General features: G+C 59.4%; 1 protein-coding gene across 5 annotated transcripts in view; it reads right to left on the reverse strand.

The window, feature by feature from the left end:
• Nucleotides 1–315: 315 nt before the first annotated feature.
• PGF (placental growth factor) overlaps nt 316–14,814 on the reverse strand; it is a 48,878-nt gene continuing 34,379 nt past the window's right edge. For 2 of the 5 annotated variants that reach the window (XM_032405599.1, XM_032405600.1), the window contains 6 exons: nt 11,605–11,647; nt 7,074–7,270; nt 6,277–6,353; nt 4,132–4,161; nt 3,962–4,024; nt 316–1,078 (listed from right to left, as the gene is read on the reverse strand). In XM_032405599.1, the coding sequence (XP_032261490.1) occupies nt 1,051–1,078; nt 3,962–4,024; nt 4,132–4,161; nt 6,277–6,353; nt 7,074–7,270; nt 11,605–11,647 (438 nt within the window). In that variant the 3' untranslated portion in view covers nt 316–1,050. Of the gene's footprint in view, nt 1,079–3,961; nt 4,025–4,131; nt 4,162–6,276; nt 6,354–7,073; nt 7,271–11,604; nt 11,648–12,864; nt 13,252–14,814 lie in introns of those variants that run through there. The other 3 variants (XM_032405597.1, XM_032405596.1, XM_032405598.1) reach the window with 3 other exon arrangements.

The raw sequence follows: 14,814 nt of genomic DNA on the forward strand, positions 1-14,814 counted from the left end.
TGCGTGGGGGGCGGGGCTTGGGGGCAGGGAAAGAGGAGGGTGCTCTTGAATTTGAGGCTGTTCCGGGTGGCTGGGGCCAGGGGCCCCCCCCTTTGAGGCCAAGATTACATCTTGGGAACCCCTCAGCACGGCAGGAGTGGAGCCCAGGCTTTTGCCCGAAGCAGCTGCGAAGGGACCACCGCCGGGCCTGCGGGAGCCGCCCCGAGCGCGCCGCCCCTCTTCCCGCCCCGCTCCCGCGATCTACTGTGCCCCGCGGACGCGCCGCCCCGCAAAGCCGGCTCCAGACTAGAATACTTTATTCAAGAGAATCTGGCTTGGCGGTCAGACGCAGTCAGGGGCAGCTGGCTCCACGTCCAGTCAATGGACAGGCCCCCTCTTTGCCTGTGTCCCTGAGAGGGGCAGGCGGTGATGCCCTGACCGTAAAGAACAATGTCCCAGCGCGAGCAGTGACAAGACGTGGAGAGAGACCTAGGGGACAAGCAGTGGCAGAGGCCCCCGGGCAACCGCCGGTCTCCAGAGCGGAGCTTTTGGCTCTGCAGGGAGCCCAGGGGCTGCCAGGCGGAGGAAGATGTCGCGGGCCTCCTCCACCGCTGCCTGCCTTCCCCGCCTTCCCCTTCCCCTCCCCAGCCTGGGCCAGGGCTCCAGAGCAGGCCCGTCCAGCCCTACGTCGGCCAGGAGCGCCGGGAGCCGGGGATGCCTGTGCACGCGGAGCCCCAGGCCCGGGACCCGGCGGCCGTCCCCGCTCCCTTTCCCAGTGCAGGGAAGCCCGCTGGGGCCCCGCTGGCCCCTCACGAAGCCCCAGGTCTTGCTTCTTCTCCAGCTGCAGCGCACGTGGGTCTGGGGCTGCCTTCTTTCTCTCACGTTCTGGTTAAGGCACTGAATTCCTGAGGGTCCTGTCCCTCCATGCCCCTCATTGCGGAGGGAGCAAGTCATTCAGCAGGGATACAATTGGCTAATAAATAGAGGGCAGGTGTCAGCAGGGAGGTAACTGAGTGTGGCCGTAATAAATACAGGAGCCGGGGGTGAGACGTCTCTCCTCCGAGGGGCCGGTTACCTCCGGGGAACAGTATGGCCGCACCTGCCAGAGACCAAACACAGAGACGGGGTATCAGCACCCCGTGAGGGCGGGGGTCCCTCCTATGGGAGGGGGGGGCAAACCTGGAGGGAAAGCTTGGACAGGGAACACAGGGAGATTGCAGCATTCCTGGGTGTCTGCTTGCACTGAGGCCAAGAAGCTAAGAGTTACTCTTCACCAAGCACTTATCCCGGTGCCCAGCCCCATGCTAAGCACTTTTTCATTGCCCTTTAACAACTGCCTATGAGGAAGACCCTATTGTCACTTCCCTTTCGAAGACAAAACAAAACAAAAACAAAAACAAAACCCAAAACCAACCTCAGGCTCAGAGAGGTTAAGACACTTGCCCGAGGTCACACAGCTAGTCAGTCACAGAGCGAACTTTGAACCCAGTCTGGGCTCCACGCAATAATGCCTCTGGTTACTCTAGGACAGCAGTCCCCTAACGGGGGGTCTAGGCAACCCTAGATGTGCATGGAGATTGTCCGAGGGGCGTGTGAGTACCGATGGTGCTCAGAGAATGGGTTTGCAGCCTGCACATACCCTCTGCCTGAAGACCATCTGCGTGAGAAAGTGCCTGAGGTCTGCTTTCCCACCGCCTCGCCCACAACTGCCCCGCTCCCTCTGGGAAGGAAAGGAGCATCTTGCCCCTTCCTAAACTGGGTCAGTACTTTGCCCCAGGGTAAAAGTACTGGGGTGGGGACAGTGAACGAAAGGACAACTTGAGATATTAGGGAGGTAAGTGTTAGGAAAGGAGATAGGGCCCACGACTGGGCCACCAAGGCTTTTGCAAGTCAAGTGGTTTCCAAGTCTTCTGCTTTCAACAAAACTGAAGAACAATTTAACGGAATTGTCAGCTAATATGTCAAGAGGAGCGATTTTTTGTTAGCAGATCATCTTGAGGCTTTTGGCAAATAACTTGGAAGGAGTTCAAGTGACTGTGTGACATCTAGTCCCATTTATTTATTTATGTGAGCACGGTTTCTCAACCTTTCCATCTATTAAAAAAATGAGAATGGAATTAATGCTGAATCCTGTCTCAGTCTGGCAAGAGGTAACATTCATTAATGGATTCACTAACTAATTAAAAAGAGGTAGCCACCTCCATCTCATTGAGATGCACTCCCGGTAAGATTGATTATACTTTTGTGTTTCGCATTTATTAAAATATGATGTATTTGTGCTGTTTTGATCAATTGGTACTACTAATAATTATTGTGACGATTTATTCCAGGGGAGAACTTAGAGTTTTCTGTTCACAGGAAAATGAAAAATCATTCAAATTTATATACCATTGTCATGGCAGATAAATACAATAAGGTGATAGATCAGGGACTTTTGAACATTAAAACGTACTAAGCTAGGCCACTCTGGGGGTGGGGAGTGGAAGGGAAACACAAGGTCAAGGGAAAAAGAAGCAATGTAAACACGCAACCACTAAAGCAGAGTGTTCACATTTCTTTTTTTAAAGTGAATGATGAGGGGGCGCCTGGGTGGCTCAGTCGGTTAAGCGTCTGCCTTCAGCTCAGGTCAGGTCCCAGGGTCCTGGGATCGAGTCCTGCATCGGGCTCCCTGCTCCCCAGGGAGTCTGCTTCTCCCTCTGCCTGCCATTCCCCCTACTTGTGCTCTCTGTCAAATAAATAAAATCTTTTTGTAAAAAAAAGTGAATGATGGTGAGTATTAGGATAGCTTATCCTGTGGGGTAACGTGGAGGGCATATAATGACTTTACTAAAATATTAACATTTATAACATACCAGAAACGATACCCTTTGCAACTGTTTATAATTTTGATGAAAAAGTTCAACATCAACTTAAAAATAAGCAAGGGAGCACCTGAGTTTTTAAAATTTGTTCAGGAGATTCCCAAATGAGATGTTTGAGCACCACTGTCCCGGCAAATGGAGCAACGAGACACTTTCGGTCTGGGGCTGCCTGGCAGGGGCTGGGGGAGCCCCACGTTGACTTCACCACTGGGTTCTCCTTCCAGTCTGTGCCTGGGCCCAAGGGAGAAATGAGGGCCACACACTTTCAGGGGACCAACATCCCCAGAATCCCTGTCCTCATGGAATGGGGTGGAAGTCTCCATTCACGGAGGGGAGGGCTCATGGGGTAGGACATGGGTCAGCTCCAGTCCCGTGGTATGAAATGATTTCCTGGAGTCTGGCATGGGGAAGAGGCAGGCTCTAAAGGAGAACCACCGTGTGGCTGAATTTCTGTGCCTGTGAAATATTTTTACTATTTACTCTCACAGATTTGGGCTTTCCTGCTCTAATCCTCCCCCAGACACACGCGGGCCTGGGCTCCAGCCTGGGCCTCCAGGTGTGAAGCCAAGATGAGCAGGCAACATTGAGAGGGAAAGAGGAAGCTAGTGGACCCCCAAGGTCCCCTGCATGGGTGGGGAGTGGAGGGGTGGCAAAAATACAGGCCCGGGAGCTGGTCGGGGTGGGGGGTTGCACCTCCCCGGGGCCACTAGGAAGTAGGCCTGGGTACGTCTGCAGTGTCGGACTTGTCATCACTAGCATGAGCAAGTGTGGTGTGGGTCTGTTCCCTGAGGTGCCTGGCACACGGTAAGTGCCTAGTAGATGTCTGCAGAATGACTGAGGGCTCCCCTCCTTCTACACAGAGAGAGAAATGAGGCTCAGAGAGGTGACATGACTTGCTCGGGGCCATGAAGAGACTCGGGGCTAAGCCTGATCAAGAACCAAGGTCCCCTGATGCTTCCTGGGCCCTAGATTCTCCAGGAGATGCTGGCTCCCTGTTCTGCCCCCAGACTGCCCTGGGCCTTCCTTTTCCCTTCCCGACCACTGATCCCTGCCGGCAGGGCTGGGGCTCCCCTCTGGCCCGGCCTCCTTGCCATCCCTGGTCCCCGTCTCCGCACACTCACAGGTGGCAGTCTGTGGGTCTCTGCTTCTCTCTCTTCCTCTTCCCCCTGCCCTTGGGTCTCCTCCTGCAATAAGCCAAAAGCGTCAAGACAAAGTGGCTGGGGGGGCCCCCATGCTAGGACAGGGGCCAGCAGGGCCGAGAATAGCCCGGAGCCCCAGCCAGGCCACTTACCTTTCTGGCTTCATCTTCTCCCACAGAGGCCTGGGAAAATAGAGAGACCAGGGGAGAGTCAGGAAACCAGTAAGTGGGGCTCCCTGCCACCCCCACATCTCTCAGACCTCCAGAGCCTGGGTTCTGCAGTTAGTGCTGACACCACTAGGGAGCAGGATGGAGCCAGCGAGGGAGGGATGGCCAGAGGCCTCTGGGCTTCAGCTTCCACTCTAGGCTCTTGTGATCCCACCAAGAGAGATAGGAATCTCCTCTTGGGGCCCCTTTCCACACCCTTCTGCACTCCTCAGCCTCTTGGCATTAAGTGTGTGGATTTGTGAGTTTGTTCTCTGCTGACTTTCTCTGTTCACTTCCTTCCCTTGTACCTGCCTTTCCTCCCAGAGTGCATTGTGGGAGTTTCTGCAAGGACAGTGAGTGAGGGGCAAGGCCCTGGCCTGGAGGATGGCTGCCACCAGCTGAGGCTCTGCCTGTCAGCGCACAACCGCCACCCCCACCCTGGGGATGTATGTCGCTGCTGGCAACAGCAGGGGGAGTGCGTGAGGGGGTGGAATGAAGGGAGGTGAGCACAAGCCCCACAGTCACCACGCATGCCCTGGCTCAGCCTGCGGGGCTGTGGCTGGTGGCCCAGAAGTGAGAAGAAAGGTGTCCCTGTTGCCCAGCCCGTTGGAAGGGGACAGGGCCTCAGTCTCCCCTGGGAACAGGGTGGGGGCGTGGGCAGTGTGGTAACCGTCCGCTTTGGCGCCAGGGAATGCTGCCCTGGGTATCTCCCCTGGGAGCCAGCGCGGGGCACGGCCCGGGCCAGTCAGGGCCTCTTGGACTGCCTGGTCATGTCTCTGCCATCTTGGGCCTGTAAGAGACACTCTTGGAGCCTCAGTCTCCCCAGTCCACCTGCCCCAAAAGAGTGGTTGGAGGGCAAAGGTGACATAGAAGGTGAAGGGTCACTGAGTGGCACTGGGCCCGGGAGGGCTCACTACTGAACTATTGTTACATGGCTAAGCCCTGGCTAGGACGGAAGGGAGGCAATGGATTAAAGCAGGGCCTCCAACAGAGGTACAGTGAAGAGGGCCTAGAGCCTGGGCTCAGGTCCAAAAGGGGTGGCCAGAGCCCTGGACAGTAGGCAGGGCAAGGCCAGGGCAGTGCTGGGGCTCCTGAAGAAACATGAGAAAGGGCAGGCTCAGGCGTTAGATAGGCAGGGGTTCACTCACTAGCTGTGGCAAATAATGTAACTGTTCCAAGCCTCAGTTTCCTCATCTGTAAAATGGGGACAACAATAGTACCTACTACCTCGTAGGGTTGTTACCAGAGGAGGGACCTTGTCTGCCTTGCTCACTACTGTATTTAAGCATCTAGGATGCGCCTGGCATACAGTAGGCAGTCAATAAATGTTTGTTGAATAACTGAGAAAACATTTAAGGGCCTCGTGTGGGGCTAGGCACAGAAGAGGTGCACACGATAAATAATGGTCCTCCCCCTGTCTTCTGGCCCCAAGACAGGGCTCAGGACGTCTGGTCCGGTGCCTCCATCCATGGCCCAGGGGTACCAGGAGAGTACCAGGTTCCAGCCCATCTCTCTCCTCCCTGAGCCTGGTTAAAGTGTTGGGCCTGCTACTCCTGGTAACTAATGTTCAGGGTGCCCTGGGCAAAGGTGGTGAGACCGGTGCTGGGCAGAGTCTCCGCCAGGTAGAGGCATGACTTTAAAGAAAGCCCACTGACTCCTTCTTTCTGCTGCTTTTCTCCTGCCGAGCTCATCCCTCTCTGTGCCCCGCAGTCCAGCGTCCCCTCCCCCGGGGAGCCAGCCGGGCCCGGAATGAAGTCCAGGCTAGCAATGTCTTTGGCCCACACACCTCTTCCAGGGCTGTGGCAGCTCCCTCCCATCTCAGGGAGGGGGACAGCGTGCCCCCCACCCCTGCACGTCTAGGACGGACCCAGGCTTCCGCTGCCCCTACGGCGTTGGGGCAGCTGTGCTCCAGCTGATGGGACCCCTTCCCCAGGCCAACCCGGCCCATGTGGGGGATAAAAGGCAGCTGCCGCTGCTCCCCGACTTCCTTGGTCTTCCTCAGCAGGAGGAAGGTGCAGGAGGGATGGGCAGCCGCTCGGCTGAGGTTGCCAAGTACGAAGGGCCTGTCCCAGCTGCTCCCTGAGGACCTACCTGCACTCACAACGGATGTGCTGAGAGAACGTCAGCTCCACATAGGAGGGCCGGTCCTCAGAGTGGATCTTCAGGAGCTTCAGGGAGAGAAGAGTTTGATGCCTGGATTGGGGGATGGCTGTGGGTTTCCAACATTCTCTCCACCCTCTCCTCGCAAGGAGGGCCAGACTCTTGTTTCCCACCAGCCTTTGGATGGCGTACTCTCATTCTGCTCTGAGTGGGGGGCAAACAGCCCTTGCACCTGTGTGGGGGTCTGGGGGAGGCCCCTGTCCCTCCTCACCCAGAGCCACCAGCATAGCACGAGCGTAGGAAGGGGGTGCCCTGCCCTGGAGTCAGAGAGACCTGTGTGCCATCTTGGTTCTTCTACCTGCTGAGCAAGTGAAAGAGCAGCTCTGACCCTCAAGCTCTTCCTCGGGGCAACGTACCTAACACTTGCCTTGAGGGACTGAATGTTGAGGTAACAGAAGTCACATTTAGGAGGCGCCTTGTGCAGGGCTCGGCCTCACTAGCAAGGGCTCAATAAACCAGAGTGTGTGTGCGTGTGTGTGTGTGTGTGTGTGTGTGTACATGAGCGCAAAGCCCAGGGTGTCAAATGCTCCTGGTGCACACACACAGGGACTTCTTGATTCCGAACAGACTTCTTTTCCAAGCTAACCGGATATCCTTGGGTCTCGGGGTGGGACCAGGCTAGAGCCTGGGGAAAGCTGGTACCGCAGGACGTGAGTGGGCCCCATGCTGGCCCGGGGGGGCCCATGACGGGGACCGCGGCCCGCCCGCCTCCCGGCCGGGGCGCCTACCTGCATGGTGACGTTGACGGTCTCTGCGGGCACACAGTGCAGGTTCTCGTCCCCACAGCAGCCGGCGCAGCGCAGCAGGGAGACGCAGGACGGGCTGAACATGTGCTCCACCTCGCCGGGGTACTCCGACACGATGTCCACCAACCTCTCCAGTGCCCGGCAGTAGCTGCGGCCCCACACCTCCTGGAAGGGCACCACTACAAGGAGGCACACACGGCCGCGTCGGGCTCCAGTCCCTGCTCCCCAGGCCCTGCAGGGCCTTGCAGGTTCAGCCCACGCTCCCTCCTCCAGGAAGCCCCCAGCCTCTGTGAGCTCCCTGTGCTCCGAACCCCTGACACGAGGCCTCTGGGGTGACTGCTGGCCGCGCAGCTCATCTGCCGCACAGAAATCCCAGCCCTGTGGAGTTGCTCAGTGCCGGGCTCTCCACTCTGTTCTCCGCGCAGGCACCCAAATCGGCTTTGGTGCCCTTGGAGCTTGGAGGAGCGTGTCTTGGCAGCTCCTCAGGCCCTCTGGGTCTTTCTCAGGCCTGATCGAGTGCTTTCTCGATCATGGGGAATTTGCAGAAAGCAGTCAGTTCAGCATGACTGGCTTGTAGAGTCCCACAGGGAGGGTTAGCCTTCCCCTTAGTCCTCATTTTCTGCCCCGCTCTGAGCCAGCTCCTCTACCTGGCAGCCAAGGCCACAGCCAGCAATGTGCCCCGAGCCCACTCTCCGTATCCATCACCCTCACACCACGCCCGGCTGCATCACTGTAACTCCCACCTTTGGGATATGCTCCGTGTCCCCTTCCCTTTTCTAACCAAATAAAGCCCACCACCCCACCTCCTCTCTGAAGCCTTCCCCAACTTCCCCAGTCTGAACAATATTCCTCCTTGCAGCAGAATTTGGCCCCTGGGGCCTTGCCCTATCTTGGCCACTAGTAGATCTTATCTCCTCTACAACCAAGTTGAGGGTCCGTGAGGACAGGAGCCCAAGCACCATGGGGAACACAGGCTAAGTAATGTCTGATTGGTTAGATGATAGTTCACTGAGACTTATCACAGACACCCCTGACCCCTTCTAGGTCCTGGTGTGGTCATGACCAGGATCTCGTGTGGGCTGATCTGGAATCTCTCAAAAGATGCTGCTCCTTCAGGGAAAGGCCTGGGGCCTGGTCCCAAACAGAGGCTCATAGGAAGTGAGTAGCTAGAGCTAGGAGACCTGGCTTCTAGTCCTGGCCCTATCCTGGGCTGTATGACCTTGGGGAGGTCACTTAACCTTTCTGGGTATATCAGTTTCCTCAGCCAGGGGAAAACAAAAAGGTTGGGACTAGATGGTTGCTAAGGCCTCTCTTGGCTCTGACAGACGGTCTGGGATTCTGTGCGTGCAACCCTGCCCAGCCTTGAGACTGTGGGCAGAGAGACCTCTCCCACACTGGGTCATCCTGCCCTATACCTGACAGTTGTCATCAGCTGATGGGGGAGGATAGGGCAGCTGGATCACCTGGGGACCCCACAGCCTCTGTCCCAGAGCCGTGGCCTCTCCTGACGGCCCCTCACTTCTCCCCACGGCCTTTCCTAGGAGACAGAAGGGGCCAAAGTCCATTCCACTGAGCCTGCAAGGCCTAGTCTCAGGGTAATCTTGGAGGAAAAATAAACTTCAGCCCTAACAGAGGCCCTCTGGAAAGGGCTGCAAGCTGGTGGAAAATACCCAAGAGGTGGTGTGTCCCCGTGGAGCTGGCCAAGGCAGCCACAGAGGCAATAAACCACGCTTATCTGGGTGTCTGCCGCTCCATTCTGCCCTGTCTGCTTAGGGGGTACTAGGGGCTGGGCCTGGGGACCCGCGGGGTGCCAGATGACTCCCCTGGTCCCACCTCTCCAGGCCACGGGGATACTCTCCCTGGACCCAAGTGGGAAACAAGCCCTCTCCCTGTGAGCAGCCACGGTGCCCTGGGGAAGCCGGCCTGTGCGGTTTGAGGCTGGGCGAGCCTGTCCCTATTGTAACTGCAGGAGCGCGTGTTCAGTCTGAAATCCACGAACACTGCGGAACTCGGAGTGTTTCATCTCCGCCACGGACAACATAAATAACAGCAGAGGGACAGCCAGCTGCCAAAGCGCCATGGAAAGCTCAGGCCCCTGCTCTGGGACCAGCCATTGAGGGGGGGGAGGTAAGCAGCAGAGAAGGGGCACCTCAACCCCCTCCCATTCTCCACACGGACCCCCACCCGGCTGGGCAGGCAGGGCCACGGCCAGGTCAAGTAGAGCTGCCTGGGTTTGGCGGCAGAATGGATCTCCTTTCCTTACCCCACACCCCGCTATGCTCCAGGGCCGCGGAATCTGCCACTTTGTGGGCCACATGGCCAGACCGTGTGGGGAGGAGGAGGGGGAGAGGGCTAAGAAGGAGGCGGGCTGGGCCTGGTTTATCTGGCGGCCACCAGGAAAGAGGGCAATTCATCCCTGGAGGCCACAGTCTGGGCATGTGGGAGAAACAGAGCGGGCTGTGAGGGGCTGGCTCCTGGAGCATGGGGACTGCTCCCAGATGGAGGCTGAGCCCCTCAGGAGAGAACTCTGCTCAGCAGCCCCCAAGAGCACTTCCTCTGGCCCCAGACCTGCTCCAGAGGCAGGGTGAGGTAAGATGGACTGGAGGCCGTGGCTCCGTCAGGCTCCTGGCCAGGGCTGGCCGGTCCCATGGGCTGCTGCTGGGGCCTCAGATGGGCTCTCCGCAATCTCTCACCAGCTCCAGGGGCGAGCCTCCCATCCTGCTCCAGCTGCCTAGCAGCCAGGACAGAGGAATCGAGGAAGGGAAGTGTTTAATCCTGAGAGCAAGCTCCTAGGGAGGGGCCACAGGGCTGGGCGGAGCCACGGGCCACCAGCCTGGGTTCAGCAGGTGTCCCCTCCATGCACTGGCAGGGCACACAGCCAGCCTGCCGAAAGGGACATCCTGCTCATGCTTGCTCAGCCGTGAGCCACGGGGAGGCCTGGTGCTATGCACACCGACTTTGCCACATATACTGAGGCGCGTCTGAGGCTTTAGGAGACCCCAAGGGCCTCTCTGAGCCTCAGGTTCTCCTTCTATAAAAGGTAGAGCATATGAATGCCTTCCCAGTTCACAGCCTGTGGGCAGCTCAGAATTGCAGTAAGTGCCCAATGCTAGTACCATGAATAGTAATAGTAAAAATCAACGTCCATGGCTGCAAAATACAGAGCATGCTGTCTCTTGTCTGGTGTTAGCGAGAGGGGATGGCATTTCCATATGGTGGTGACTGGGGTCCCAAACTCATGGTACTTGCCCTGGCCACAATACAGATCCCTGACTGATTGGGATGACAGGTGAGCTGCCCTAACGAACTGACACGTCTAAGCCTCCTCACCCCTGTTCCTGGGAGACATATACTCCTGTGTCTCCTCCCTGGAGTCGGAGAAGTGCACAATCTTAGAGAAAGAACCTTGGATATCATGTAATCTAATATTCCCATTTTACAGATGAGGAAACGGAGGCTCAGACTTCTTTGGTGACTGTTGCCTGAAATACACTAAAAGCATCAAAGAGGCCATGGGGTGGAGATGGTTGATGGGCCCCTCCCCAAATCCCGAGAGCATGATATTGTGCCAGTCCCAGGGGGCACAGCAGGGAGAGGGGGGGAGTGTCAGTGAAGTTAAGGGCTGCTACCTCCCCCGCCTTCTCAGTGCCCGAGGGGCCTGGGACTCTGTGCCCAAGGGGCCCAGAAGCATAGCCAGGCCCAGGAGAGGTTGGCCACCAGGCGGGTAGGGCAGCAGAGGGAGGGTGTTCCCGCTTTCGGAGGCTATCACAAGTGTGCGTGTGCACGCCCCTACACGCTCCCTCTCCCACGGCACGATAGGAAGGCTCGGTAGTGGTGTGTGGCTTTGCTGCACGTCCCAGAGAGGCAGGGAGGGAGGAGCGAGGCAGGGGGCCTGGCATGGGACTCCTGCCTTCTGCACGTATGTCTCTTTGGCAAATGACACACCCTTTGATGATTGCCTCTTGATGCAACCCAGGGTGGGGAGTGGAGGGGCCTGGGAGGGCAGGACTCATGTTCTGTCTGTTTGTAATCAATGGAAAGGCCTGGTCAGATCCCCGCAGCTCCGCCAGGGCTGGGCTTCTGGGAAGGTCCCCTCACCCCTCCCTAATCCTCTTGACTGCTTGCCCACTGCAACCAGCTCCCAGACCCCTAGTGCAGCCCCTAGCTCTCACTGCCTGCACTGCCCTCCGAGACCCCATCTGCCTCCTTACATCACGTTGGGAAGGGGCTCCGAGCCAACTGGACGATCCCTGGGTATACCGGCCCCAGCCTCACTCTCTGTGGGCTGGGTGACCCTGGCCCAGGAACACACCTCACTAGACCTCTAGGTCCCAATGAAGGATCTCTCAGGTCCTGCCAACTTTGTCAGCCAGGATGTCAGCCAGCGTGCAGACTCTCCCGAACTTCCTATCAGCCCGTGCCCATCCTTGACGCCAATCCCTTCTTATTCTGTGCAGAGGACTGGGAGGAGCGGGTTTGGTGAGCATGTGCATCCCCAGCCCAGTGTGCTTACCTTCCACCTCTGATGAGCCATTCCCAGCAGACAAGGCCCACTGCTGCGGACAGAAAGGGGCAGAGGTGAGGGGGGTCCACCTGGGGCCTCTGCACTCTGTGGCTGAGTTGGCGAGAGGGCAGAGGCCCCTCTGAGCTCCTTGCCACCCGCTGCCCACACCCTGCCCCGTCTCAGAGCCGCCTCTTTCCGAGCTCAGCTAAAACCTCCCTGGACCCTGGATGGATCCCATCCCTCTCTCTGGCCTCAGTTTCCTCATTTGGAAAGAGTGGGAGGCTAGAGGATTTGGGAGACCCTTTGCCTTCTGTGTCTCAAAGATCTTGCAATCCTTCGGGGTCTCCCTTCTCCCCAGCCCCAGGCCAGCCCTGCGGGCCCCTGTGCAACACGCCTTGGCTGGGCGCCAGAGCTCGGGGGAGGTGATCAGCTGGTGGAAGCTGAGGGGCTGGAGCGGGTGGCGCCAGGAGCCAGTGCTGCGGGTAAGGTTACACCTCTGGCCAGCCCCACAGCGGACAGGCAGCGGCAGGTAGGTAGTGGGGCTCTTCCGTCCCACAGGGCTGCCCAGCCCACCCGCTCCCCGGTTGGAGCTGGAGACTCCTGGGGCAGCAGGACAGTGCAGTGGGAAGGGATCTCATTGGCTTTGTCAGGATTTCACTGCCCAAGCTGGCTCCCAGCCAGACTCACCCGGCTCCTGGGAAAAGAGCCCTGCTCGCTTCCCCAGGCCCTGCACGCAGGAACTGTGACTGCCCACTCGGGGAAAGAGGGCACAGCAGGACCTCTTGTCTCACCCGTAGCCCACCCAGAAGCCCTGGGCTCACCCAGAGCCCCGGTGGGGGCAGGGCCCAGCCTCCCCACCAATGGCCTCTTCAGCTGGCTTCCCCGCCACCAGGCCAGGTCAGAGGTCCTGGGGGCGCCTGCCTGGTCATGGGGCCCCGACCCTGACCACAAGGCCAGGGACCCGCCAGGGATTAGCGCAGAGATGCTTTTAGCAAAGCCACCAGGGCTCCAGGGGCCAGACAGGAAACCTCCCTCCCTTCCCTGTGGCTTCCCTGCCCCCGCCAAGACAGACCCCGGAGCTGGAGTCTGGGACAGCCCAGCCTGAGGTCTCCTCCCAGAAGACGTGGTCCAGCCTGGCTCCTGGGAAGTGTGTGGACATCCATGGAGGTGCCGCTCCCCCAAGGGGGTCTGTGATTTCAGAACCCCTGCCTCGAGTGCTGGAGGCTGGGAAGATTAGGGGGGCCAGGCTGGGGTTGGGATAGGTCTTACCTGGGGGGGCACAGCGGGCAGTGCCAGCCCAGCCAGGAGCTGCAGGAAGCAAGTGAACAGCCTCATGGCAGGCATCTTCTCAGACGTCCCAAGCCAGGAGGTTCCAAGGGAAAACCACCATGCTCGGCCCCCTGGGGGAGCCCCTGGCACAGGAGGAGAGGACCTCACTGCTGCCCCGAGGTCCCCGCAGGTGGCCCGAGCATCCTCTGGAAGCCCCAGGAGCCTGGAGCCCGCAGGCAGGGCTGGGGCCGGGGCACCTGATGCGGAGCGCCCGGCGGGGCGGGGCGGTGTGGGGCAGGCGGGTCCCTGGGGAGGGCCCGTCGGGCGCCCAGCGCGACCCCAGGGCCTCTCTTGGCTGGCCAGTGGAGACGCAGTCTCCTCTTCAGACTGCAGCTCCCTTCTGGGACTGCAGCCTGTTGGCGACTGGGTTTCAAGGGCCGTGAGTGGGGCGGGGCTGCAGGCCCGCCCCGCCCACCGTCGACGAGGCCTGGGAGCGGCCGAGCGCCTCGCGGGGCTGGGGTGGCGGCGGCGGCGGCGGCGACGACGCGGACCCGAGCGCGCCCGGGCCGCAGCGCGCGGAAGGGACGCCCCCCACCCAACCCCACCCACCCCCCATCCCCCGCCGCTGCGGCTCCCGCCCCGCCGCCGCCGCCGCCCAGCCCGCAGCTGCCCCCGGGGCCGCTCGGAGCCTGGTGCCCCGCGGGGCGCCCGTGACCTAGGCGGCACCCGGTGCCGACCCGCAGAGGGGCCGACGGCTGCGCTCCCGCTCCTCTAGGCCGGCGTGGCTGCGGGCAGCCGGGTGGTGGAGCCCAGCGTTTGCCACGAGGTTCCTGACTTCAGCGGCCCCTGCAGAAACTGCAGCTCCAGAACCCTAGGAAGGCAGCAGCGTGCCCCCTGTGCCATCCCCACAGTCCTCAGGGGTGAAAGGAGGATTTTACAGATTTTATAGATGAAGACACCGAGGTTCCCAGAGTGCCCCTGCCTGTATATGTTGTACATACATATGCACTCTGGAAAAGGGTATGCGTGTGTGTCTGTGTGTTTTTGAGGAACTGACAGAGACAACACACAAGCGTGGGGCTCCAGAGCCGCCTCTCCACCCCAGGCATACTTCTGGCCTAGCACGCAGACAGCAGGGCACCCCAGCTGTGGGCACCTGGCTGAGGGTCCAGCACCATTTTCTCCTGTGGGAAGCGGCTTTCTCAGGCTGCCACATGTAGTTTGGAGAGTGGCCTAGTGCTGCATTTCCTCCCGGTCCAGGAGGAGGAAATGCTCTAACTGGGCAGGGGTCTGCCTCTAGGGGTCTGTGTGTGTGGGTGTGTGGGTGTGCATGTGTAGGGGCATTTGTGTGTGACTGTGGAGGTCCACGTGTGCCAGGAGTCTATGTGGTCTGGCTGTCTATCTGCGTGTGTCTGCCGTATGTTCAAGTGCGGCTTGTGTGTGGGTCTGGCCTCTCAGTAGCTCTGTATGCTTGCGTGATTTTGTGTGTCTGTGTCCGCTGTGTCTCTAGGTGTGTTTGCAAGTGTGTCTGAATGTGCATTTGAGTGTGACTGTGAGTCTGTATGCCTGCCTGTCTTTGTGTGTCTTTCTGTGTGGGTGAATATCTGGACTGGCTTCCGTGAAAGACTGTGCATCTCTGGGCATTTGTGTGTGCCCTCCTGCAGTCCTTGCGTGTTCATCACCCCCACTGCCCTCCCTGCACAGCCCCCTGGCTGCAAGAACCTGGCAGGAGTCAAGGATTGGCCTGGGCCTGGGGCCGGTGGGCGCCGTGGGAGAGGGGGAGGCCTGGGAGGCAGCCCCTACCGCTCACATTCCAGCCAGAAGCAGAGAGGCCAGGGCAGCCCCAACTCTCACCCCAGTGACCTCTGTGTCCATTGCCTGCCTGCCCACCCACGCGGGCCTGCCAGAGAGACTGCCGCCCTGCCTGGCCAAGCCCGGAGGTCCAAGAGC

This window comes from Phoca vitulina, unplaced genomic scaffold (genome assembly GCF_004348235.1).
Source record: "Phoca vitulina isolate PV1807 unplaced genomic scaffold, GSC_HSeal_1.0 scaffold7, whole genome shotgun sequence".
NCBI classification, from domain to species: domain Eukaryota; kingdom Metazoa; phylum Chordata; class Mammalia; order Carnivora; family Phocidae; genus Phoca; species Phoca vitulina.